This window comes from Nymphaea colorata, chromosome 2, assembly GCF_008831285.2.
Source record: "Nymphaea colorata isolate Beijing-Zhang1983 chromosome 2, ASM883128v2, whole genome shotgun sequence".
In the NCBI taxonomy this organism is placed as follows: Eukaryota; Viridiplantae; Streptophyta; class Magnoliopsida; order Nymphaeales; family Nymphaeaceae; genus Nymphaea; species Nymphaea colorata.
Window position 1 is genome coordinate 8,610,058 of NC_045139.1, and position 26,909 is coordinate 8,636,966.

The 26,909-nt window shown below is 37.7% G+C and overlaps 2 protein-coding genes across 10 annotated transcripts; both read left to right on the forward strand.

Moving 5' to 3' along the window:
* The first annotated feature begins 593 nt into the window (after positions 1-593).
* LOC116246900 (phosphatidylinositol/phosphatidylcholine transfer protein SFH9-like) lies at positions 594-11,355 on the forward strand. Of its 9 annotated transcripts, none has more exons than XR_004170760.2 (16): positions 607-820; positions 953-1,023; positions 1,162-1,462; positions 2,891-2,990; positions 3,753-4,019; positions 4,134-4,211; positions 4,321-4,422; positions 4,499-4,548; positions 4,638-4,737; positions 4,823-4,921; positions 5,068-5,181; positions 5,898-6,048; positions 7,085-7,479; positions 9,386-9,460; positions 10,573-10,804; positions 11,206-11,355. XR_004170760.2 is itself a non-coding variant. In XM_031618810.1 (15 exons), the coding sequence occupies exons 2-15, from the start codon at positions 990-992 to the stop codon at positions 10,579-10,581; spliced, it is 1,875 nt and encodes a 624-aa protein (XP_031474670.1). In that variant the 5' UTR covers positions 594-690; positions 953-989; the 3' UTR covers positions 10,582-11,355. The 9 variants fall into 9 exon arrangements, 7 of the variants coding, with proteins under 7 accessions (XP_031474670.1, XP_031474666.1, XP_031474667.1 ...); XR_004170761.2 differs by having other exon boundaries at positions 11,222-11,355; XM_031618810.1 differs by having other exon boundaries at positions 594-690; positions 10,573-11,355.
* A 2,478-nt stretch (positions 11,356-13,833) lies between these two features.
* LOC116246699 (40S ribosomal protein S7) lies at positions 13,834-17,782 on the forward strand. The gene is made up of 6 exons (XM_031618521.2): positions 13,834-13,992; positions 15,470-15,561; positions 15,649-15,722; positions 15,825-15,948; positions 17,082-17,264; positions 17,425-17,782. Exons 2-6 carry the CDS (start codon positions 15,487-15,489, stop codon positions 17,545-17,547), a joined length of 579 nt encoding a protein of 192 aa, XP_031474381.1. The 5' UTR covers positions 13,834-13,992; positions 15,470-15,486; the 3' UTR covers positions 17,548-17,782.
* Positions 17,783-26,909: the final 9,127 nt, after the last annotated feature.

The following is a 26,909-nucleotide window of genomic DNA, read 5'->3' on the forward strand; positions in this document are numbered from 1 at the left end:
CACGTGGACTGATAATCAAGGGAAAGTGGTAAACTAAGAAGATAAAAATGTAGGAATCAGTGACAGATAGTCACGATCATATATGGAGATAGTAAATCTTTGATAATTTTCTCCAAATTCAAAGACGCTTATATGGATATCTTTTACCACTTTCCCAAAAATACAAAGGGGAACTTTCTATAGATGCGTGGACCAGCTGTCCCTTCTCTCTCCGAAGCAAGAACAGAGTGCTTTCTCCAAAAAATCGACAAATCCGATTCCAACTCGGCGAAAATTGCGGCCAAACCGATACACATCGACCATCGATTCGGTTCGATTTTCCGGGTCGCAAGCCGTCTCGCTGGACCCAATTCAACTGCTAATTTCTGATTACCACCAGACTTTCTTCTGATATTGTATTATTATGAACGATAACGTATAATCTTCTCCGAATTGCTCTTCTTAACACTGCTTTGAAGGGAAAATAAGCCTCAATATGTCTTATTTGAAAAAATGAAGGTCTTTTCTAGAAATATTGAGTAGTAGGCGAGTAAATCAAAATTTTCCTTGGTATAAGAAGGTCGGCGGATGGCGGGTTACGCAGTCTCTCTGGTTTCAGCAGCAGTATTCAACCGACCTTTCTCTCCCCCTTCCTACGTCTTCGAGTAACTTCTTTATCGACGGCGCTGCTGCTGTAACACTTTTCACCCGGCAAGCGCGTTTGCTTTAGTCAATTCAATAGGCATTTTGTGTTTTGTTTCTATAATCAACGACAAGGAAGGAACGACGATCAAATGGACTCGTGTTCTGTTTGTTGATTCCGAGATCTCCTTTTAGTTTTGTATAATTCAAATCCGACATCACGGTAGCTTCGTTTCTAGATTCTAATTGTTATGTAGGAACGTCAAATTGGAGGAATGACCGATATTGACTCGTTTGTTGTTTCGTTTGTATATTTTGTTTTGCGATTCAGAAGGAAGCTTTAAATTCGAGTGTTTTCGTATTGACTGATGGAAATTGAGGAGGGGACAACGAGCGATTTTTGTAAGGGTTCTTTATCATAGCCATTGATCTTCAAAGAAACAATGCATTGATCTGGATTTGATGGCCATTCTTTTTCTGATGTTCTTTCGTTAAGGCGAAGCTGTTTATTGACCCGGATCCTGAATTTTGCGTTTTCAGGTGAGATAATTCCGGTTTCTAGATCGAGGAAGGATAAGCAATCGAGTGCAGAGAGCTACGAGGATGAGCGGAGAAGAACGCGGATAGGAACACTGAGGAAAAGGGCGGTAAACGCATCGACGAGGCTCACGCACTCACTCAGGAGGCGAGGAAAGCGGAGAGTCGAGTGCAGTGACCTTTGGTTTCCGATCGACGATGAGCGTGATGAGGAGGAAGAGGCCGCAGTGAACACGTTCAGGAAGGCACTGATTGAACGGGATATGCTGCCTCCACAGCATGACGATTATCACATGATGAGGAGGTATTCCTTCTGACTTATTTCACTTGGATATGAAAGGGTATGTCCTGCAGTGAGGATAACCATATCTTTGTTCCGCCTTTTGGGCTTTAAATTTACCACATTCTCTTTTGTCTCTAAGAAAGAAAAAGATAGATTCTGCGTTGATCTTAGAATACGAAGAGTTCCGTGTGCGCTAGTGCTCAGTACTCCAATTCGCGAATTCTCATTAGGCGCGGGTTGATTTTGCTGGGCACGTTAGAAGAATATAACCTATGCAGAAAGCAGAAAAACAAGGGCATAAATAATTTTCTCTTGTACAATATAAAAACAAACATAATTACACTTTTCATGTTTGTCTAAGACACCGTGGGTTTCATGTTGCATTTTCAGTGGTGGGCCCAAACACAGTTCTCTTTCGTGTTTGCTCTGGCATATTACTGAAACTGGAAAAACTATAGGACAATGAGTAAGAAATTTGCGGATAGATGTTGATTCTCTTTACTCTCTATGTGCTGCTCCGTGGAGATCACTCTTAAAGATGCCAGGATATAAACCAGAAAGGAAAAGCAGTTGATTCTTTGGAGGAGATTTTAAGAAAAAACCCATGCATGGATGTTGTACATGGCAGTAAAAATCTAATTATTTGGCATAAATCTAAAGAAGGCAGAGTGTCAGACTTATGAAATTGTTCTCATCAATTTAATGGTTTTCCATACCCCTATGTACAAAAAAGAAAAACCAAAAGCGGTAATTCAGGAGTAGTTGTTTGAGAAACATGTATTAAGATGCTAATGATTGTTATGGACTCATGAAAGATGAACATCTTGATCTTATTAGCTTAACAAATTTTGACATTACAAATTAATGGGTTCAAGAAGAGTCTGACATGTTGAGTAAAGACTAAAAATATGAATAAATAATGTATAAAGAACATCAGAGTACGACAACAAAGAAATCAACTCAAGGGTAACATGAAAAATAATAACATGCAAGAGAATGAGAAGATGGTTGGTATAGTTTGAGAAATTTTTTGGTCCAACTTGTAAATAAGCGAGTAAGTTTTAAAATTTTTAGTATTTGATCTCTCTGTTGGATCATGAATGTCGTTTTGGTTTGTTACTTTGAGTTTTTGGTGTGATTTATAATCTTAATTCTTGTGGTACAAATCATTGGATTTTTCATTTTATTTTTGTAACGAAATTTTTTATTATGCGGGCTATGTGTATTTTATGATACATGTGTATGATTGTAAAAGAATTATCCTACATCTTCTTCCTTTTTTTCTCTTTCTCTTATTCTTTCATGCAGGGATAATGTTATGTTTCTGTCTAACGATTTATAGACCTAGCAACTTATTATCTGATCATTAGGAATCTTCATGATTTTTTACTCATTATTAGTTGCTTGGTCAAAATTTTGTGTCAATTGTCTTTCCTACTCCAACTGTAGGTTTTTGAAGGCAAGAAAGTTTGACATCGAGAAAACAATTCATATGTGGGGCCAGATGCTTCAGTGGAGAGAAGAATATGGGGCTGATTCAATTTTGCAGGTGAATGTAGCTATCAATAACGGCAATGCATCTGTTGAAAAACAAATATGAAAAAAATACAGACATAATTGTGTTTGCACTCAGTACTGCCATGGACATGTTCTTTTGTATGTTTGTGTTACCTGGCAAAGATGGCACAGCCTTTGTATTGTTGTCATTTCCAGGTCTCTAATGTGGTACAAGAAAATAGTTGAATTCTTAGGAAAGGTGTCATTGGTATGATAAATTATTCAGGAATAGATCAAGCAGTACTGAAGAGAGATTGTGTTCTTGATATTTTGTTCACTTCTAAAATTGGAGGAAGTTTGTAAAAGCATGTGAACTAAGACTAATGATTGTCTGACTGATATCCTTTTACTTTTAAGCAAGCTCAAACAAAAGCTTTGATGATTGTCTGATTGGTATCCTCTTACTTCTAAACAAGCTCAGACAGAAGCTTTGATTGGTGACGTGCAATTGCCACAGTGCCACTTTATATGTCCTGTTAAGCACAGTCATTGTCATGGTTCACATTGTATTCTTGTGTGTGTGTTTTTATGAGTAAACTGATGTGATCTGTCAAATATAGCAAGAGGATGGCAGTCCTTTCTTGTACTTCTATTTTTAACTCTCAATATGACATTGTCTTTTTCTCTTTTTACATACAACAGAAAAAATAAAATAAAAGCTTGATTTAGTCTCAAAAGTTTCATTATTTGGATGGTGAAAAAAATCCTGGTTTCATTTCACCAGTTTTATCATTTAGATGGTGATCCAATGCAGGACTTTGTTTTTGGAGAACTTGAAAAGGTGCTGCAATATTATCCTCATGGATATCATGGAGTAGACAAAGATGGCAGACCTGTATACATTGAAAGACTGGGCAAAATTAATCTGAATGAGCTCACTTCTATCACTACAATAGACAGATACTTGAAATACCATGTTCAGGAGTTTGAGAAGGCGGTCAGTCAGAAGTTTCCAGCCTGTTCAGTTGCAGCTAGGAGGCATATTGACACTACTACAACAATTCTGGATGTGCATGGAGTGGTATTGACACGTGTTCCATACTACTAAAATATATTGCAAAAGATTTCAACTCTTTATCTATTAGAAGCTTATCTACTCGAGAATACTTCCCTCCTCTGAGCAATGATGATGCAGGGTGCCAACCACTTCAGCAAGACTGCCTACGAGCTTATTTCTGGCATGCAAAAAATTGATGGTGACAACTATCCCGAGGTACTGGAGTTATCTCTACTCTTTCTTTGTTGTTATAATCACAATTGATGTAATGTTTTTTGTTTTTTCTAAGTTCATGCATTAGGATATTGTTTTTCGTTTTCTGCAGACATTGCACCGCATGTTGATTGTGAATGCTGGTCGTGGTTTTAAACTACTATGGCATACTGTAAAAGGTTTTCTAGACCCAGGAACAGCGGCTAAGATACATGTAATAATAGCTTACTTTAGTTTCTGTCTTGGCATTTATAACATTGCAAACAAGTCATTCTTTCTCATTATTGCAGGTCTTAGGAAGCAGATATCAGAGTAAACTATTGGAGTTTATAGATTCAAGGTTAGTAATTACTCACAAAAATGAGATACCCAACTCCAAGAGATGGCACTTATACTCTCTCTCTTTCTCTCTCTCTCTGACCTTTGCAGCCAACTTCCAGCTTTTCTAGGTGGCTCCTGTACTTGTGCAAGTGAAGGTGGCTGTCTTAGATCCGATAAAGGACCATGGAAGGATCCAGATATAATGAAGGTATATTTGTTTGTTTATTCAATGTTTTGAAATTGCTTAAGACAGCAAAAGATGACATTCTCAATTGGGAACCTTACACTTCCAGCTCATACACAATCGACAAGCATCTCTTTTAAGACAAAAGACAACAGTACATGAAGGGCAAGAGAAACTTGATTTGCAGGGAAGAGACCAATTTTCAGAGGTAAAATCATCATTAAACCCAAAGTAACTGCTGGATGTAAAAGTTCCACCATTTTAACCTTATGTTATGTCCAATCTTGTACTTCACCTGAAGAAACTAGAAAAATCATGTTTGTATGTTTTTGCTTACCTTTACATTCAATCCAGGGCATCAGTACTGAGGTATCGACTGCTGAATCAGGGTCTGATATTGATGAGGCTCTTTATCCTTCAGGTTTAAAAGGTTTTGCCACTACCCACTTGGCTACTGTTAATGAAGAAGTGAGTTCTTCTTATGCGGATCTGTGAAAAATGTATAATGCTTTCTGTGATTATGATATGCATAGTACTTACCATTTGTTCCTTTCTGCTTTCTTTGCTACTATGGAGAAAATTTCTGTTACAAACATGCATTCTCTGACTTGATGATGTCGTTCTAATCGTGCTTGCCATCCATGTGGTAACCGGTAAATAGATAGAATGCAAAATTAAATGCTTGTTATGAGCTAATATTATATCCTTCGTAAATGCAAAGCAGTTGAACCATGAAGGACTTAATACTGATATTGGTTTGTTAAGCTTTTTTATCAAATTTTGTCTTGTTCTTTGGAAAATAGTGGGTGACTGGTAGCTTGTAACTAACCAACTGTGACAGTGAATATTAATTTGTGGAAGTGAACTCATGTAATTCAGAGGCCTTCTCTAATCCTTATGGTTAAAATTGAACATGGTTGATGACTTATAAATGCAAAAAGAAAGCGAAGTTGGATACACAAGTTTTTTTCTGACCAATGTTCAAGTGAAGAAATAAAAATCGTGAATGTGTGGAACTATTTTGCCTTTTCTAGCCAACAAAAACTGCAGAACATATGGAAACCATAAAATTTGAGAGTATTTCCAGTTTCCACTTTTTCCTTGAATAATGTTACTCGTGATGAGATGCGTTACAGCTCAGAGCCCAACAGATATATTACCCTCTGATTTTGTTTTTGACTTAGTACTTTCTGCAGCCCAGGACAAGCAATTCTGGTACTCATTGCAGCATTCAGCAAGCTTCCTCTGGTGCTGAAAAAGGTGGGTCACTGATGAATACATTGAATAGTTCAGAAGTGAGGATGTTCGTCTTCAACCACATGTCCCCTAGGCAGGGTAATGTTTCTGATGTGAAAAACCTCGTTTTCTGTTCCACTCAGTTCAGTTTCCTTTTTCTGATAACATGCTTTTCTACTTTTTAGAATCTTCTCACAGGGAAGTTGCATTATTATTGATATTCCTGTACCATATTGAGTTTGTTTAGCATTTTAGTGTCTCATCATGTGGAAGTTAGGAAGTTTTGAGAACCAATCCATTGATCCTACTTATGATCTAACAAAGAATACTGAAAGGATTATAGTGGAGAAGCAACTGATTTTGTTGTGAACAAGACATTTTTGGACATCAAAAACTGGAAAGATGATTTTTTAACTAAAATGGTTGAAATGGTTAATCATGCAGCCACAGCTTATCATGTTTTCAAATTTTTTCGAACAAAAGGTCTGCAAATGACTAATGGCATGGGAGCATGTGGTGAACATTCTTCTATATTTGAATTATGCACATTACAGTTGAGATGGTTTAGTATTTGTAACCTTTACATTTTGCACCTTTTTCTGTGAAAGTTGATTATGTATACCTGGACATGTCCATGCATGAGGACCTGATCCCAGTGCAACTCATTTATGTCTCCCTCGGACATCGGAACCAAATTCCAGTTTATGTTTTTGGTGGCACAGTTTGGTATGTCTAATGACTTTCAAGTGCACATGCTTTTATTGCTGGCTGTTTACTGAATCTATGTAGTTTCACTTACTACTTAGAGTTGTGAATGTTAGCCGTCAAAAGAAAAAAAAAAAAAATCATGTGAATATCCAATATAAAAGGAAGAAAAATCAAGAAGGAAAGGAGAAAAAAGGAAAAGGGTGTTGCTTATAACAAACGCATGTATTAAACTTTGGTTCTATATCAAAGTATGTGTGGTATTAGCATGAATGATTGATAAGGTGAATTTTGCTTAGGGACATAATCAAAAGTTCAGGGAATATAACTTCGATTTTCTTCACAAATGGAGAGAATAGAAAGACAGGTGTTTGCATCAGCCAGCCTATATGACCTGAGTTCTTTGTTTTTTCTTTTTTTGATTGATCAGGTGACAATGTCATTCAAAGAGCATGGCAGAATAATTTTCTTGTAAGTTTATCACGGCTATTTGCTGGAGTCATTGCTAGACTCCTGGCATTTATCCTTCTAATTTTCTGTGGTTTGGGGAGAATGGTATCTACGCATCATACGGGTGAAAGACTGAACTTGGGTACAAGGAATTTCTCGAGGTCCAATCCTAGAAGCCTTTCAGAAAGTTCTGGGGCTCAAATTTCAGACGAGAATGTGATGACATCCTGCTTGCAGCGGCTACAGAACTTAGAAAAAAAAGTAAGTGAGCTGACTAAAAACCCATCCAAAATTCCTCCAGAGAAAGACAGTGTGCTGCTTGATTCTTTCAGCCGTATCAAATCTATTGAGTTTGACCTAGAAAAAACAAAAAAGGTAAATCCATGTGCTCTTACTGGTTTTTGCTTTATGGTCCTTTCATTTTAAATAGTGAAAAATAACTTTCATGCATTAATGATGCTTCCTTGCAACAAAGGAAAATTATCTACTTCTATGACCCTTCTAAACTAATCTAGATGGTCATGATGTTTGAAAATGAGTTGAAAGTCCGAAATCTAGGTTTGTGGATGGGAGTGGGAACCAATACATGGTAATGAAATACACACACTTGCACCCAGTCAGTCACACGTACCTGAGAATTTTTCTTGAAATTGGATGAAGTGAAGGAATGCAGTTTTTGTTATTTTATGGAACCATTTTTATTAATAAACTTAGAGTAATTCATTGACATATATAAGCTGGACACAATTGCTGCCTGGCTGGATATGTTATTTCCTTGTTTAGATAAGTTTTTTGGTTTTTAGGCACATACAAGATGAACATTCTTTTGAATTATAAAGTGCTTATCCAAGTACAAGTTTCTTCATGGAACCAGGGTTAATAATTGTCGGAGAGGGGGGGATCAATATTTGCTTCATATATAGTGCAACTAAGCTTGGGCATTGGGCCGGCCCGGCCCGACACCCGAAACCTGGGCTACATTAAAAAATATATTTTTAATATAAAATAATATATAAATGTAATTAATCGTAATAAACTATTATACTTATATATATAAATTAATAAAATACATAAATAAAAAAACTTATCGGGCCCAACCGGGCCAGCCCGATAAGGAGTCGGGCCGGCTCGGTGCCCTTTTTTCAGAGCCCAGGCCCGAGTCGGGCTGGGTGCCGGGTACCTGCCGATGGCCCGGCCTAGCGCCCAATCTTAAGTGCAACCATCTTTGATTGCTAGTTACTGCACACATGTTCTAAATTTGTTTGTTCTATCCTAAAAACTTAATCAACATGAAAAATGACGAAAGTCGCAACCATGAGAACTTTTTGATGTTTCTGATATTAAAATGCTATTTGAATGAAGTAGAAAGGCACATCAATAAATTAATTTACATGAACCATTTCTCAAACAAGTAATGGAACCTTATTCACAAATATGTAACATATAAGAATTTATGAACCATTACTAACAGGCATTCATTTGTTCCATTGAAATGAAAAACATTAGATAACTAACAAGGAATAGACATAGAATAGAAATTCGAACATCTTTCACGAATTCTAGTCAACGGAAAATAGAAAAATTGATGCATTAATATGTGGACATAGACTGTTTATAATGAAAGCACTTGTGTGATCAAGCAATGGGGGCAAACTTGGTCTGCTTCCTTTCACTGATGATAGGCAACTGAGTAAATTGTGTGTGTGTGTGTGTGTGAGAGAGAGAGAGAGAGAGAGAGAGAGAAAGAGAGAGTTCTCAATACTGGTGGGTTGTTTCCACTGATGGCATGTGAGAGCAATTGCAGTTGATGTGGCTTCAGAATGCTCCAAATTCCAGCAAGGGGACTGATTTGGATTTTGAGGAGGATAAAATAAGGGGCTTTGGGGCAGAAATGGAGAGGAAAAGAGGGCATGGAAATGGTTTGAAAATTTTCTTCCTTTTTAGTTTTGATGGAGCACTTAAGCCTACAAAAAAAAAAAAAAAAAAGACGTGTGTCCAGGGCGTGCCCTGTTATCCCAGCCCACCCCTTCTCAATTTTCAGTAGGGAAGGTCAGGCGGGGACATGCTTCCCCTCCTCTCTCCCTGCCTAGCATAGCTCTACTGCTGCCTTCAGTGGCTACTATATCATTGTGTTCAGTTTTGAAGGGAACTTTTCTTACTAAAAAGATCAAGACTGTGTCTCGCTTGTTATCTCTTGGATTTTCCAGATGTCCAAGGAAAACAGTTTTTGTACTTTATAATGTCTGTTCTGCTGATTTTCAAGTTTGTCTTTTTAATGAAGGCATTGAAAGCAACTGCTTTGAAGCAAATGGAACTTGCAGAATCACTAGATTTGCTGGAAGAAGTAACTCCACAGGTTTGTTTACAGGCTAATTGAGTACCTTTGCTTTCCTTTATCAGGTTCTCTGTCTGCATTCAAGAATCGTGGTCCAGTCCTGAATAATGTAGTTTTTTTTTTTGCTGAAAGTGAGCAGGAGAATTCCCCAATCATTTATTAAGAAAGAATGAAAGAAAGTCCTGAATAATTTAGTTGGATGAGGCAAATCAATTTAGTATATAAATTTTTATGCATGAGTGCATCTTGCCCATTCGAGAACTGTAGCCTTCTTGGGCCTTTCTGCTTCATCTTTTGCCATTTTAAAGATACATGATGTTTTCTACGTAAAAAAAGGTGGAGCTAATGGATTGGTTTCAGTCAGGAACTTACCTGCATGGCCTATTGAACATGGGTTTGTTTCCTGTTATTGGGGAAAAGGAAAATTAAATGACAACTGCTGGAATAGGTCAAAACTCTCATTTCCTCTTAGGTTTGGGGATCACCTTTTAATAAATGACGAAGCCTGAAAAGATTACTGTAGGCAGCCAAAAGTGTCTTAGTGAATTGAAATATGCTTCATCATAAATTGTGCATGTACATGCAATGACTGAAATAATTTACTAAGACAACCTAAGAGCTGAATGTCTAGATTTTAGTAAATTCTGTTGCTGAAACCAAAACATGGTTCCATTCCAGAACCCCAAGAAGGTGCTAGTAGTCGAGGGTAGTTGAAGTTCGGGATCCATTCCAGAATCCCAAAAAGATGCATTAGTCGAGGCTTCTGCAAGTCCTAGAGAAATTTAAGATGCAGGGCTGTCACTTCAGAAAGAGTCGACAGATCAATACTTCTAATGTGCATCAATCAATAGATTTCTTGACTTATTTGGCATGGCTTCCAGACTTCCAGTATAGCATTATGATACTCCCCAAGATGATCCATTATCTGGAACTTGGCCAACTTGACCAATCTGTATACATCAGTTATAACTGTTCTAGTTGTTCATTTCATTTGTTATGACTTATGAGCCTCTTTTTCTTCTCAATCTACTTTAACAGTTCGATATTTGTTCATTTTGATAGTTTGTTGACTTTCATGTCATGACTTGACAATAACATGGTTTTTTTCTAACTCATCGACATATTACTTGCAGGATGGCTAAGATTCTGCTTGTGCTCGTCTTATCCAGTCTTCAGAAGTTGGACATATGTTTGATCAATTATTGGAAACCAAGAGTTTATTCTGTACATATAAGCGGAGAAAATTTTTGCAGTTCCAGGATGGACTTGAAAGTCCAAGGCATAAGATGGTGATGAAGAAATGTCGTTGGACGTTCTTTTCTCTCAGTTCTGGGCATCTGAAATGAGTCTGGCATGTGAGGCAAGGTCTTTGCCCTCCATATCCTGCTTATATGTTTCCGGTGTCCCCCATTTCAAATATGTTCCCTGTTTGAATTACAAAATAGGGTTATAAAGTCCATATTTAGGTGGGCGGGCTGTGGATCTTTAAGTCAAGTTTGGCGTGTTCACTGTGGTTCTTCACACTTAGGCTTGCCTTGTACTTTTTATTTACTTTATCGATCTTAGGCAAGTATCATCAGTTCTCAGCTGTTTTAGCTTGCTTCTCTTGGGTATCAAGTCATATCTTCCGTAATAAGTCTGATTTATTAAATTATAGTTGTTGCAACTCTTGGTCAGGTGTGGTTCTCTTTGTTCGCGTGAACAGTTTTGTTAGGTTTCTGTTTCATGGGTATTCAAGTGACTGTTCTTTATGTGTTTACTTACAGCTGATTTGGTGTGCAGCTGATTAAGAGTGTGCAGATCTTCCTTGCAGACTGTAAATGTTTTGCTTCTTCCCATTTTTCATGTCATTTATGCCGCAAGTGAAATCATATGTACCACAATGGTAGCCAATTGTACATGTATTTTCTTTAGTATTTTGGAGCGCTCTCTCTCTCTCTCTGAATTATCTTCTGATGTAGGATTTAGGAGATACGCATGCTTCTCTTTTTGAAATGGACTGGCAAGTGATTAGCTAGTTTGGATATATGACACCCTTCATTGTGCAATTTTTTCGCAGATGTAAAAGTATCACAAATTGGGGCAAATTGATATATTTTCGATTAATCACCCTATCACATGATTGCAATGGTAAAAAAAAAGCTTAAAAAAAATGCAATATATACAACTATCAAGCAGCATCGCCTGCATAGATATATTTCCAGCGAGCATTTAAACTTTCCTTCTGTGGCATGGCCTCTTTTGCTCTGGCGCATACCTTCACGTTTAAGCTCGTTGACCCTCATGTCATGGGATGCTGGAACAATGCCTCGGGTGTATATATTTTTTTTCTTATTGATTTTAGAAGCTTTTATTCATAGTTGGCAAACTTGGTGATTTGACTTAAGTCTTGGGCGACTCGGCCGAGTCTGGTACAATATGATTTTTGATGATATAAAGCTAAATTAATGATAAAAAATGATGTTGATCGTTTTTTTTTAATCAATATGGGAAGACCAAAAAAAGAGGAAGCTGAATTTGTTGCTCTCTCTCTCTCTCTCTCTCTCTCTCTCCATGTATATATAAATATAAATATACACACACACACATTATTTGTTGGGCATTTGTGATTTTTCAGCAACCTTTAAGCCCAAAACCCCAAACCAGTCCTGTTCTTCATATGTCTCTCTCTCGCTCTCTAATAACTCCCAACATATTTTTTTTACATTTAATGATTTTATCAAGTCTTTAAGCATTGAGTAGTTAGTTAGATCATTTGGAGAAAAAATAGAAAGAACGAGAGGGCTGCAGTCTGGTAAGTCGGTTGCACGTAGGTAGTTTGATTCTTGGTGCTTGACTCGGCCAAGTCATCAAGTTAACGGGGCTCTGCCGGTCTAAGTCCAATTCCCAAGTTTGCCAGTTAGGCTTTTATTAAAATAGAGAATAATAAGCATGTTCCTTTCGGGTTGGCACGTCTCCAATTCCCTAAAGACTTCTTGGTAATTTGAAAAGATTGTGTTGCGTTAGCGAATAAGACTACATTGCAAACTCGTTGGTTTCTTATAAAAGCAGCACATCAATGAATGGCTCGAACAGATCGAAGCCTCTCTCCCCTTTTTCTCCTGCCCCAGAGTCTAGAGCAATCCACAAGGCTTTATAGGGCGTCTAAAAGGAGCGTTGCTGGGGAAATCCTCGCATGCAAAGCTACAAATGAACGAATCAAAGAACAAGACAAGCAACAAACCTGGTTCTTAGACCCTTGCAAAGAACAAATCCCCAGTCCCCACTCTCGACAGGAGTCATCGTGGATATTAAGCTTTAGGATATCTATAACCTCCCATGCTGGGTTCGTCTTCATGATCTTCATATGATCCCATGAATGCGTAAGACCCAAACAAGTGAGAATGGCCTCGCTAGTAGTCCTCTCCATCTACTAGGGACTCCAATAAGTCCAATTCTTCCACATTCATCACCCAGGAATGATCATAACCTGTAAACAAAGTGCTGGACACTCCAAGCTCGAGATCTGCCTGCATACCACATGACCAGGAGCATTCTACGAGACTCTTTCTTCCTTATCTCATAGACTAATTTCTGCTTGCCATCTCTTCCCAACTACATGTTGGTCGTAACGAATACAAAGGAGGCATTGGGTAATAGGAACATTGCATTAATATTCCATTAATTTGTCTCAAAGATTAGAATAGATTTGTGGAAGAAAAAAAGAGAGTAAAAGGTTGCCCTTGGTTAAATTGCCATCGGAAAAACTTGTCTTTTCAAAATATAGCCGTTACTTGTTAACATAGATGGGGCTTCAAATATGCATGAGACCTCGTTTAGACCAACATTAATCACTATTATGCTTGATCTTGATTCAAAACTGAAGTTCGATAAGCTACCAACCATTTATCTCCGAACTATTAACGGTGTGCCCCCGGTTTGATTGTGCCTTTGTGTACCGTGAAATAATAAACAATTCGTATGATAATATAGCACATGCTAATTCAGTGAACTTGTCAAAAATTTGTAGTTCATTCGTCTTGTAATAAATAATCACTTTTTGAGCCATAAAATTTTGGTGCATCCTCAACTGTTAGTTTTTATTTTCCATGACTTTTCTTATTGAAAATTGAAACCATTAAACTTATTTTCATTAAGCAAACTATAAAATATCCTCTTCCTGGGACGCTAGGAACAGAAAATCAAGCGTCTTCTCAAATAACGTGTTGCTATTGTGTTGTTAGAACGTAATGAACAAAAGGGTTCCGTTCCTGAATGAATAGTGCACATTGACGTGTTCGGAACGCCCGGACGGCCAGACTGGGTTCGTCCAATGCGGACAACCTGTTATAAGTAGGGCGACGCCGACGCAGAGCAATAAGGTAAATCTGGCAGTGAATTGAGGGCATTTAGGTAAACGTGTTTTTCCAACCCAAAAACCCTAGAGGGATGGATAATAAGAGAAGAGCAGCTTCCTCCTTCGGCTTCCTCTGCGGCAGCGAAAACCCTACGAGTTAGAGCGGTTTTCCAACCGTTGCTGTCACCTCCTTCGGCCAGATCGGACGCCGTCGCAGGTACCTGCATCTCCCTTTCTCTTTATCTGATTCCAATTTGATGTTTGACGGTGTTAATATTGATAAAAACTTTGCTCTTGGCAAGATATTCCGAGTGTTTTTCTTTTCTTTTTTTGGGTTGATTAATTTTCTCTGGTATTACATTTTATGATTTTTGTCTGTATCTCGATGCTGGAATGCTTTCCTTGACTTTGTTGTCACATTATTCTGCGACAGCATGAGGATTGTATGTATGATGTCTCTCATGAGACTACTAGTTGTACCTTCATGCAGGACGTTTAATTGGAAACTGCTGTTGTCCCTACTTTATTAGGATCTTATTTAAATTTGGGTCCGCTGCTGCATTGTTCTTGAGCTTCTGAGTTTTTTCCTTAAGAGAAACTTGGGAATACGAGAACTAGGCGTATGATGTTTTTTTGTTTGATGGGAATCTTTTGGCGTCCTTGATTTCTTGCTCTGATTGTGTTTTGCCCAAAGTGGTTTTGTGGGAGTAGATGTTAGTTTTTATTCCTTTTCTAAGAATTTGGTGTGAAACTGTCTGCAGGATACCCATCTAGTATTATGTTGGTTACTGTCATGTGTCGTCACTCTGGTGAACATTTCCTATTTTGGTTTACTAGTGACACGTCCTTGGCAGAAATTCTGGGTCAACAAGTGGTGAAAAATCATGCTCCTCGTCTACTAGTACACGGGGTTATATTGGCTATATATGTAACATGAAGTTGGGTCATGGTTGAGATAGCTAAAGACTTCACTTTCATTATTCCAAGCCTGCAAGTATGCAATTGTACAGCTAGAATGGAATTCAAAAAATCAAGCCATCCAAGTGGCACCCTTACCCTTCCTCTGGCGACCATACTCTTGTAGTCTGGTTGAGATCGTCTTGATCTTATCTTGCTAATAGAAAAAAGGAGAAAGGTAATAAACATAATACATCTATGATGTGTCAATTAAATCCATGGGCCTGCAAGATTTTGTTAATGTTGAAATGATGCATGTGGTGCATATGAAGGCAAATAACCTTTTGTTCAGGATAAACTTGACGTTGAACTCCTAATAATACATGCTTCTATATGTTGGCTTTCTATGTGGTAGCATCTCTGGAGAGACGATCACTTGAAAATACTAATCTTGACCTGAAACGCTTCAATGCTTGTAAATTTGATAATAATTCAAATTCGTTAGCTGTTCTACTGTTGCTCTTATGAACTTGTTGCAAGAGTTCGAACTTCTGTGCTTATTTGGGCTTTTATGAGTAAATTCAATTATCTTGAACTTTATATTTGCTGTTATTAGCAAGTATAAGCGGGTAGTTTTTCCTTCAGTTTTGCTTATTAATTTTAATCAATGTATTGTATACTGTTTTTGCTTCTAAATGCTTGTAGGACTGTTAACATTTTTTGTATTTCAAGATTTGAATTTGTTCCTGTTTGACTGTTATTTTGATTGGATATACTATGACAACATTGTCATGTAGGAGCAAGAGTAGCCAAGATGTATACCGCAAGGAGGAAAATTCAGAAAGACAAGGGCGCCGAGCCTTCTGAATTTGAGGAGACAGTTGCACAGGTTAAAAATCTGAGCATTGTTACCTTATTATTTTTTTGGACCATTTGAGGATTTGTTTTTCAAACAGAAGTTTGGATCCTATTGCAGGCTTTGTTTGACCTTGAAAACACCAACCAAGAGTTGAAGAGTGATTTGAAGGATCTTTTCATCAACTCAGCTGTGTATTGATCTTACTTACTGCTCTGGGTTCTTAATGGCAATTATTGCACCAGAAAGTTTCCTCTTATTTGTATTGTTTTTTTTCCTTTTTCCTGGGTGTGAAGCCAAGTTGACATCTCCAGCAATCGCAAGGCAGTTGTGGTTCATGTTCCATACAGATTGCGTAAGGCCTTCCGCAAGATTCATGTGAGGCTTGTGAGGGAGCTTGAGAAGAAATTCAGTGGAAAGGTGGCTGTCCTCTTTCAATTTTTTTCATTTTTCTTACTGTATATGTGGTTAAATAGTATGTTTTTCACTATTGTCATAGTGATGCTGGTAGGTATGTTTATATTGTAAAGAGTACATTGTCATATTCCCATGTTATTAAGACTCAAAATGTCGAAAATGAAAATGGTGGATCTATGAGCTATGTTAGTTTCACTTGGAGTTTAGTACTTGGCATGACATATTTCCTTTTATATCATTGTCACACTGTTTAATGTGATAGCATCACTTTCTTTCTTTTACTTTTTTTTTTTTTTACGACTTGTATATTTGATGTGGGTAGCATGTTTTTTGTAGTTCAGTCATGTCATCAAACCCAATCAGTTTGACATCATACTTCATAGTGTCTAATGCTATGAAGTATGATCTCAGAGGCAGGTCTCGGTTATGAAATTTCATGGAATTTGTTTTGCACGAGTTCCAATAGGGTCTGTAATTGGTGTATGAAATCTCTTACATGGTCTAACATCATCTACAGTTTTATTGTTTCATGTTCTTTTCTACTTTCTACAAATAAGACTTGAGCATGGGCCACTGGACATGTTTTAAGAAATGCCATGAAAATAACTCTCTGAACATGTAAAATAGAGAACTCATTTCACACTCAGTTTTTTCTGCAAATAAAAATTGACCACGACCCAACTGGGCATTTTTTAGGAAATGCAGTGAAAATAACCAAGTCTCTCGACATGCGACATATAGAACTCCTTTTGTTGGGCAACATGTCATCGGTTTGTGGTCATCTATGTGTTTATCACATCTTATGTATTCTTTGTGGTCATTTTTGTGAAGGGCCATCATTGCTGAGTTCTCTCTACTTTGTCGACATGGAATATGTCCTTTGAGCCTTGAGGTCCACTGAGTCCCTTGACATGGTTACCTTCTCATTGCTGGGTTGTCTTTCTTTTTAAAGGGTTGTCATTGCTGATGTATGAATTGTTTTTCTGGTTCTTCCAACCTTCGACATTATATCTCTTTTTGCTGATGCCTCTGGAACTTCTATATGATTTGATAGTCTCAGGAATTAAATATTGTGGAATGTTGGATTATGGACTTACATGTTTGCCTGTCTCATGTCCTTCTCCCTTTTAAAACAGGATGTTATCTTGATTGCTACAAGAAGAATTCTGCGACCTCCCAAGAAGGGTTCTGCAGTTGCAAGGCCTCGAAGTCGCACACTTACTGCTGTTCATGAGGCAATATTGGAAGATGTTGTATATCCTGCAGAAATTGTTGGCAAGCGTATTAGATATCGGCTTGATGGATCTAAAATCATGAAGGTTGGTACTTTTTATTAGCTGAATTTGCTAGGTCTGATATTTCAGCAGATCTTTACAGCTGGTTAATTTACAACACAAAAATGATATCTATTTTGACCTCTTGAATTTTCTTCCTTAACCAGGTATTAATTTGTGGCTTGTTTTCGTGTTACTGTGACAGGTTTACCTAGATCCTAAGGAACGTAACAACACAGAATACAAATTGGAAACTTTCTCTGGAGTTTACAGGAAGCTTGCTGGGAAGGATGTTGTGTTCGAATATCCGATTGCGGAAACAGCGTGATGGACACAGTAGATTGGACAGAATTATTCGCATTTACTTTGCATTTTTCCTAGATGTTGCAGTATTTATGAGCCAAATTTTGTACTCGCAATAGAGAGCAGGTTTCATGTTTTGAGTGTGAAATGCTCTACGAAGCGTGGATTTTGGTATGGTGTCACAATTTGGATATTGTTATCGCAGAATTGCTTTCATTTAGCATTTATGGATGTCGTTATGCTGTTCGGCTTTAGCTTTATTTTTTCGCCTATCATGCCTTATGGTTTCCGTGTTCTTGTTATTATTGATATGTTTGAACACACGCACATCCTAGCTAGTCTGTGAATATTCTATTTCATGTTTATTTTGGAACTTATAAATGTCCTGTACTCTTTCCAAGCATGGGCTTTTGCCTCTTGTTTCGTTAACATGGAGTTGTTTACGGAGGTATATTCACCAACTCTGCAAAATTGATTGGACCTGCAATTATTCGTAGAAACTTAATAACAAAGAACCAAAGAACCAAAGCACGTGACCTCTCCTTTTACGCGAACTTGCAAACCTTGCTCCATAAGCCCTTTTCGTTTCAATGCTTGCAAGACCACTGTGCTCTCTAAAGAGTGGTTTTCAATTGCCTCATTTTTGCACTCGAATGTGGGTTTATTGTTGAAGTGATTGCAAATGTAGCTAAACCACGTTCATTAGGGCAGGCAATACGTGATAACGTGTGGAAATGCAAGCTTCGAAAGAATGCTTCTAATTAAAATTGAACCAATTGGTACCTTTTTGTGCTTGATTACTGATATATCAAAATCTGATCGCATTCAAAAGGTTTACGGGGATAAAATCATGTCGCCTTCAAAAATCGATCTAAAATCCAATATGATCCCCTATTTGCCATCTTAGCTTTCTCTTAGCCGTTACTAATCTTCTGAAAAAGCCATTGATGGACTGAGCCTTTCAATTGACGCAACATTTAGGCTCTGCAGCTTCTCGAAGGCAACTTTGATTGCTCTGCGCTTCCTTTCACTATGGGGGATGTGAAACTCAGTGAAAAAAGGGTGGACCTGTCACCCGCCGCTTCTATTCACCTAATTTTAAGCACGAGAAACTGTATACTTGGGAATGGCTGGGTTTATTCATCACTTGTTTGATGATCTTAGATTTAGACAAAGTAAAAAGATGTCCAGAATCAGATTTCGATGGAGCATGCATGGACACCCACAGATTTTGCTAACCTATGGTTGCAATTCAATCCAATCATGACTTTAGAAAAAGTTACAGAAAGTCGCTTAATGCTTGGGCAGGTCACTGTTTAACTTTCAAAAGCCATTAGTAGGTGGCTCGTGTAGATTTTTTCCAAATTGGAGTTCTTATCTATTACATCACCAGTGGGCGCAGCCACATATGGTCTGGTGTGGGCATTTGCCCACAAATTGCCAGCACCAGCCCCACAAAATACCTTTATCTATAAGATTGCTGCCGATAAATGTTTGATTATGCATCTCTATATATTGGCCTCCCTCCAAGCATGAAAGTTCTGGATAAGTGTCCCTCTAACCAAAATTTCTGGCTCCGCCATTGGACATCACCGTCGACCTCATCAGATTGTTTGGTGACTTTGGTCCATCGACTGCAACGACGATGGAATATGGAAGTTGATCCGCTTGTTTGCAATGAAACTTGAACCGCAGTTTTGAGAGAGAGGGAGAGTGTGTGATGCAGTTAGATTTTTCGCTCCAATCCCTGAATCCAAGCTGAAACAAAATTAAGGGAAACTGAAATGAGAGCAGAACAAAAGAAGAATAATGAGTAAAGAGAAAGTGTAACACAAGAAACAATTAGGGTTCCCATTGAACTGATGACGATTACAAGTGAGCCATGAGGGCCCTCTATATAGACTCAAAGTGGATCTATGAATCTGGATCCAAAATAAATAAAACAATAAATAAAAATCTAATGGAAGTGCTGGATTTTCACAAAATCCGGAAGCTTATACTAAAAAAGAAGCACCATCTGTGCCAAGTTGATTTTTTTGATCTGATATGTGAAGAATATCATCGACAGAGAACTTAATTTACTACTGGTTACACAATTATAATATAAAGACATCACAATAATTCATCAAACTGCACAAGTATTATCTTAACAAGAGTGTTAACAAGCTCACCCAAGTTTTTTGAGTAGTCGATTAAAAAATCTGTCAATTTCTTTTTGTCGACTCCACTATTAAATCAGTGCAAATTTGCATTTGACCTAAATTTCTCTTTGCCAACTTTTCAACGTGAACAAAAAATAAAATTGCCTAATTAATTTATATATATTAATAAGAAAGCTGACTGGTCGAAGTATAACTAGACAAGTCCTCATATTAGAGTGTATAGTTAAGAACGTTATGCTAATGAAAATGCATTTGATTGCATTAAACGCATTCTAGTCATTTTATCATATTAATCCAACTTATGTTAATGATCAATAGATGGAGGTAGGACTGGTGGCAGCTAATCTCTAGTCAAATCCTTTGGCCGTCAACTCTTTGTGCTGCAAAAGGGGCCACTAACGCACAAGTTGAAATGTGGTGAGGGTAACACCAGCAAAGGCCAAGCTATAGTTTCAAAATTTTAACAAGGGCCGGAATAAAAATTTTCAATATATATATATTCACATGTAAATTTTTAAAGTTTTTAAAATTTAAGGGGTGGGGCCAAGGCCCTTGTCCTTCCGTCCGCCTCTGGGTAGCACTCGAAATAGGTCCTGAATCCTACGGGATGAGGAGTTGGGTGGATGCTAGCTTTGATTTTATGTAGAACGTTGGGTCTCCCCGCCCATCCGATCACTTGAAATTCATGTTAGTGATCACTCAAAATCTAAAAGGTAGAAAGGTTTTTTTTTTTTTTAATATGCAAAATTTAAGCATATTTTTAGTGATGTCAACAAGTTAGGTGCAATATTCTTTATAATTGCGAAATCTTCAGGTATATTTTGAAGATCATCCTTTCGTTCAATTAAACTTTCTGGGTATGTTCCTGGACATCGAATTTCATAGTTTAGTAGAAGAGATTGAAAAAAGAAATATTATGAGGTCCCTTGGTTTTTCATAACTGGTAAAACCATTCACATTGAGATCTAGAAAATAGTGCCCAATTGACTGATGCCAACTTCAGGCCAATCATTAAAGTAGTTCATATTCAGATCGAGAAAATATATTTAAACTGCTTATACCAAATTCATACCTAATCATTAAAATAACTCATCTTAAAAAATGGTTATTGTCATTAATGCAAGACACTCTCTCCCTCTCTCTTAGTACAGCTGGATGGGTAAGCGGGTAAGTTGTGGGTGTGTCCCATGTTTGATTCCTAGAGGCGATAGCATGAGAAGACTTTGATTTGGGTTAAGAGGTACCAATGACACACACACATATATATATATATATATATAGTCACCTATAACTTAGCAAGCATGATCTAACCAGGTACAGTTGTGTAGATAGTCGTCATTGTGATCCTTAATTCATGCTCCAGAGATTCTTGACTAGTTAAAACCCTAAAACATCTAACCTTATGAATAAGAGGAACTTACATATCATCAACCCACTAAAATATCCATTTATGATCTTAAGAGTGAATTCATGGAAAATCTATATAACGTTTGGGTACAAATGTGTTTTAGTAATGATAGAAAAATAAATGGCTTTTATGACATGAAAGTTTGGATAGTAGAAAAAACAATATTCTTCACAAAAATAACTTAAACTAAAAAATTCTTATATCAAATGGGTGTTCGTAAACGTATGAAGATGTTTGTATCTTGTTTAAAATATTTTTTAACAAAACTTTAGATGGTCTAGCTTTATATTTAACCAAAAATTATACAAGGCTAGAGCTGGCTGTCTCACCCCTACGTCGGCTAGATTGAGCTGGCTGCGCCGTTATGGGCACAACCTACATAAGCAGTAAGAGTCATGGGATATTTTAACATTTTTTGTAAATATGTATTTTGTAGTCATTTGTTTTTTTTTAATTTTGATTTTTGTCTTTCCAAAAAGTCTTCTTTTGCTGTGTGAATGGGAGATTTTTTTTTTTTTAATCACAACCATATAACCAGGTTCGTACGTCGACCAAGCCTGGAGCCACGAGCTATACGATCACCCAAGTGAGCTGCAGCTCACCGTGCTCCGAATGTCTGTCAACCTGTCCCCGCCATTACTGGCAGTCACCCATTAAAAATTAGACTTCTCTATCTCTCTTTCTCTCTCTATCTGCAGAGAAGATGATGACATGCACTGTGAAACATTCTTATCGACAAAACTTCGAGTTCTATTTTACACTTCCAATTAACGTGTCCGCCATTAAACTTCGAGTTCTTTGCAGGCTCGTTTCGGCGTTAAACTTCGAGTTCATGCAGAATATATATGCCTCACCCTTCTCGTTAAACTCTGTTCCAGCGCCGATCATGTTCATCTTTTGAGAGGTTAGTACTATGTATAGATCGGGCAAACGCCAGACCTAGCCAGCTACTATTAGCCATGCATAGATCTTCGGGAATAATCGTACATGTACATCTGATAAAATTATGCTAACCACAATCACATGTGATCCTTCAATTTGGGTGTTGTACGTTGTGTCATGGCTCTCTGTCCGTTTTCTAATGCACAGATACTGTAGAATTCTCTCTATAATTTCACTCACTGTCGTTGAAGCCGGTTTCTGAATCCAATTCGGCGTTCGAGAACATATTTAGGAAACCGCATTCGGTGGGAATTGTGTTCTTCTGAATCAAGAAAAAAAAATGAAGGTTAAAGATTGAAATTTCCGAAAAGAAAAAAAAAAGGCACGAGAACGAAAAGAGCTAATTAGACGACCAGTCAAGAAAATGTCAGAGACAGAGTGTTCTAACTTTTTAATCGTCTGAAAATAGCTGGTAGCTTTAAACAAAAGCAAAAGGAAAAAAGATTGAAAATATTGAAACAATGGCACCGAAATCTATGCATCAACAACCTTCTCAACTTCCCAGTGATTAGATTCGTTCTGAGTCAAGCTCATTTACGTGTTGATGTTCATGTATCAACTGATATTGTTCGGTCTACGAAGATATACATCCATTCAAACTCATGGAATGGGCTCGCCAATCCATACACTAAAGACAAACACTTCCCTCAGGTTTCCAGTGTTTGCTCCTTAACCAAGATTTTCTATATAATATATATAAAATATCAGCTACTTTTTTGTCTCTTTGCATTTGTTGGTGACAGAGGGTTATCGCTACTTGAACTGTACATGTTAGCTTTCTACAGCTGTGTTGCAAGTAGAAGAGAGAAGAGAAGAAGAAGAAGAAATTCAAAGTAGAAGATGAAACGAAGAGATCAGGATGCAGTAGTAAGTGGAGCTGAAGCGCAAGTTGGACAAAAGAACAGCTATTGGGGAACGCAGTGGTGCATGTGGGCATCGAGCTCACCTTCCAAGGGAAAGAGCATATTTCTCCAGAGTCCGTCCCACACTCCAATAAGCAACATGTCCCCACAGCAACAAAAGGAAAACAACAAGAATCATATCATGGTCTGAATTTTCCGCGAATTTTCAAATCCCACTTGTGAAAATGTTTCATCTGCGTAAGCGTGTGATTGCATCTGCCAAAAGCGCGTTAACTTTTTTATTATCAGAGAAGAATAACCCAGAAATGTTCATAAGTTGGCCGATTGATAGAAGAAATTAAACTAAAGAAAGGTACAATTAGTTGGGTCATTTGAAAGAAGAAGACGGAGAGGGGAAATAATTTTCTCTGCAATGAGCGATTCGAGTTTGGCAGTAAACATTTAGATGATTGAGTTGATGTGGATATCTTTTGCAGAATCTAGAACGAGCAGCGGCACATGTGGTGCCTTTTGTCTTGATAAAAGAAACGTCCAAACGAAATGAGAAGGGGGCAGCAGCTTTTTTCAATACCAAGACGACATATGATGCGGAAGCTGCCGATTGCAAAAATAGCTACGGATCCAACGGGTTGCTGCAGATGAAAGTAGTGCATGGTAAAAACCATGAGTAACGGAGGAAGAAGCTGTGAAAGAAAGACAGAGAGAGACCTCAAATGCGAGTTCATATAATACTGGACCATTTTGCAGGAAGATTGCAGCAATTAACAGTACGAGACAGGACGAACAGCTTCATTTCTGGCAGAGATAAGACGCGGTGTGGTTGCTAGGTCCAGTATATATGGACAGATCACTTGCTTAATTGCCACGGTAGCAATTGCAGCGACTTAAGGTCGAAGAAGACGAGTTTTTACTGCGAAGGCGCAATTAACGGATCACAGGCCATGCAGTATCGATAGATAGACATGATCATTGATCAGTTTGTAGGCTTGTCTTGTTCACGTAGGACGCCATTTTTTTAACAGATCGCGGATCATCGATCGATAGTTGTGAGTCTGTAGGCATGTGTTAGAGAGAGAGAGAGAGAGAGAGAGATGGTAGCGACAGTTCAAAGCTCGTGAAGGCAACTTGGCTTATCTGAACGTTTACGTCCAGACGACAACTAAGCTTTTCTGAAAAGCCTTTTGAAAGTATCATGGATTTACTACATTTTAAGAGCTTTCCTTATGAATTTTGAATACGATTTTCTTTACTTAATTTACATTGAATAATGATAGCCATGAGCCAAAAACATAAAAAAGGTGAATTTTCCTAAGTTTTTGTATGAATTAGCTAGGCAGATATTCTTTTGAAAACATTAAATGTAGAAACTAAATATAAAAATAATGTTTTTGACTCAATAACAGTATTTTTAGTCTTTAATTGTCAACTCAACTCATATACATAATAAAAAGAGGTTTAAATGAGAGTGTTTGGTAACCGGAACCCCGTATTCTGTTCCATAAACGTGTGTCACCAATCTCTGGGACGCATTCCCCTTGTTTCTTAATGAAGTCAAAATTTAAGTTGAAAGTCCAAAACTGTTCATATATGCCAGCATTAATATATATTAATGGCGGTTTTTCTTTTCAAATGGAAAAACTAATGACATGCAATGCTGTTTTGCTTTTTATTCTAGTCAATTCGAATTGATTGTTTTCCCCTAAAGGCCAAAGAGAAAGACAAAATAAGATGCAGTCTCTAAAGATGGAGGGGGCACGCATTTACATGGTTCTAATTTTACTATTTAATCTCCAGATTCAGGGAAGGGCATTTGGCATTCGACCATATATATATATATATATATATACATGTATTAGAACACTAATATTTAATTACAATATGTGATCAGCATATCTAAAATCACGTTTCTTTGGATGTACAGGTGAGATTTTCTAAAGATTTTGGAGATCAATCATGTAATCTCCTTTTGCTTAGAAAATTCTTGTCTACACAGTACACACACACAAATGGTTTTCTTCTCGACAGTGATTCACAGCATCGAAAATTAGGTGGAGCAGGTAGTTTCATGGAAAATCCACTTATAGTAAATGTCACCGATCGGTGCCTTACTATTCTTTAGTCCTCAGGTTGTCTTTTTTGCCGAATGTCATAGTTTCTATTAATTACTTTGACAATCTCTAAACTTAACGATGTTTTAACATTGGCCTTAAAAAAAAAATGTACAGATTCAAGATGAAAAACTTTAAAAAAAAAAAGATGTTGCAGTAGTGTCCCTAAGTTTCCCCACTTTAATTTGTGGATTAGGGGTACCATTGTAATTTTTCTCTTGTATTTTTCTTGTTTAGACAGTGGAGAGTCGGTGCGGCCAGTGGCGGAGCCATAAATTTTTGCATGGATGATAATTCAAAAGTTTTAGACCCCTCAAAGGGCATGCAAAAAATAAACAAAATAAATGACTAAACAGCATTAACATATAAAATGCTCAAATGGATGAACTAATATGTAACTAAACAGTTTTTTTGATACTGTGTAGGCAACTGCCCACACATACCCATATGTGACTCCGCCACTTCGATTATTAATCTTTTTGAACCACATAAATCCTCGTGTGTTTGCTCTTTTGCTTCTCCCTGATCCTTGAGGAAGGAACTATGAGTGAAGGAAATACTATTTTGCACAAAGGCATTCCATCCGCGTCGGAATATTTAGTAACCAAATCGAGTATCCAGCATTTTTGTCCTTCTTACAAAGCTACCTTTCATTCAATAGATTCCGCAGTATTTGATTGGACTCACCTGCACAAAAAATCTACTCCATTGCTGTCCATCTGGCGCATATAAATGGACGGTAGCCTAAAACTAATGATGCTGGAGCTTTGCTGCCGGCCGTCGATCTTGGTTAGATGCTCTGAAAGAGCCACATTTCATGAAGCAATGGCATCCGCTGGAAAATCTTTTTCCGGGGACTGAGTCCGTGAGCACGGCCACCGGTATTTTGTCAGCTGTCCACGTCGTCGCTCGATACAAATTATCCGGGAAAGGCGGTCACGGGGCTCTGGAAGAAAGGGTTTTCTTTTTGGAGATGAGAGCGAAGTACAGAGGTCCCCCTCTCTCCCCCACACCCTTCTTTAGCATGGTCCAGCGAGCGTCAGACCAAATCGGAGGGAGACAAATTGTCTTCTTGACTCTGCATCCTTTTCTTTCAAGATATGTCATGGGTACACTTATCTCTAGATTTATTCTGTGGGTTTCAGAGATCATCTTCTCTGTATCTGCCATTCAAAATGTAGATCAAGAAACTGATCTTTTAAAGTAAACAACTAATGTCCTTGAAAAAATTAACATGATTGAGGTGAAGGAGAATCTCAACAACTAATTCCCATATAGTCTATAGCCAAAAAGTTCGGTTTCTTCACTTAGAAAGATTAGTCTCCGAATGCTGGTCAGGTTGTAGCATTCAAAATGTAGATCGAGAAACTGATCTTTTAAAATTAACAAATAATGGTTCGGACCTGACCGGACAGAACCATGTCAGACCAACAAAACATGATTGCACGACCACGAACAACAGAGACTTGACCTAACTGGGACTCATTCAATTCAAAAAAAAAATGATCTAACCAGCTTTGCTATTGGAGTGGATGCTATGTCGATTTCGGGACAGCTAGATACATTAGAGGTCCGATCAAAGTTGAACTGATACATATAAAATGACAAAATACTCGTACATACCAGTCTAACTCATTTGCAATCCTTAATGCATTACCAACATATGGTTCAATGGTACATTAGTTTTTTTGTGGTTTAAACTACACAATGTTCAATTTCCCTAGGTGTCTGGTGCAGCTGGTCAGTGGCGGAGCCACATTTAGGCTGATGTGGGCAGTTGCCCACACCAACTTCTTAATTTTCTTTCATTTTTACATTAAAATGGTTTAACATTTAGGTTGTTATACATGTAAGTGCCCTTTTAGGTATGAAAACCTGTGATCAAAAAAAATTTTCAGGCTTCA

Bases quoted from the DNA above. Each gene is read 5' to 3' on its own strand.
- LOC116246900 (XM_031618810.1), top strand. From the start codon at position 990: ATGGAAATTGAGGAGGGGACAACGAGCGATTTTT. The intron at 2,991-3,752 runs GTGAATGTAGCT...GATCCAATGCAG, and splicing joins GGGCTGATTCAATTTTGCAG to GACTTTGTTTTTGGAGAACT. The intron at 4,738-4,822 runs GTATATTTGTTT...TTACACTTCCAG, and splicing joins AGGATCCAGATATAATGAAG to CTCATACACAATCGACAAGC.
- LOC116246699 (XM_031618521.2), top strand. From the start codon at position 15,487: ATGTATACCGCAAGGAGGAAAATTCAGAAAGACAAGGGCGCCGAGCCT. The intron at 15,723-15,824 runs GTATTGATCTTA...CTGGGTGTGAAG, and splicing joins CTTTTCATCAACTCAGCTGT to CCAAGTTGACATCTCCAGCA. The intron at 15,949-17,081 runs GTGGCTGTCCTC...CTTTTAAAACAG, and splicing joins AGAAGAAATTCAGTGGAAAG to GATGTTATCTTGATTGCTAC.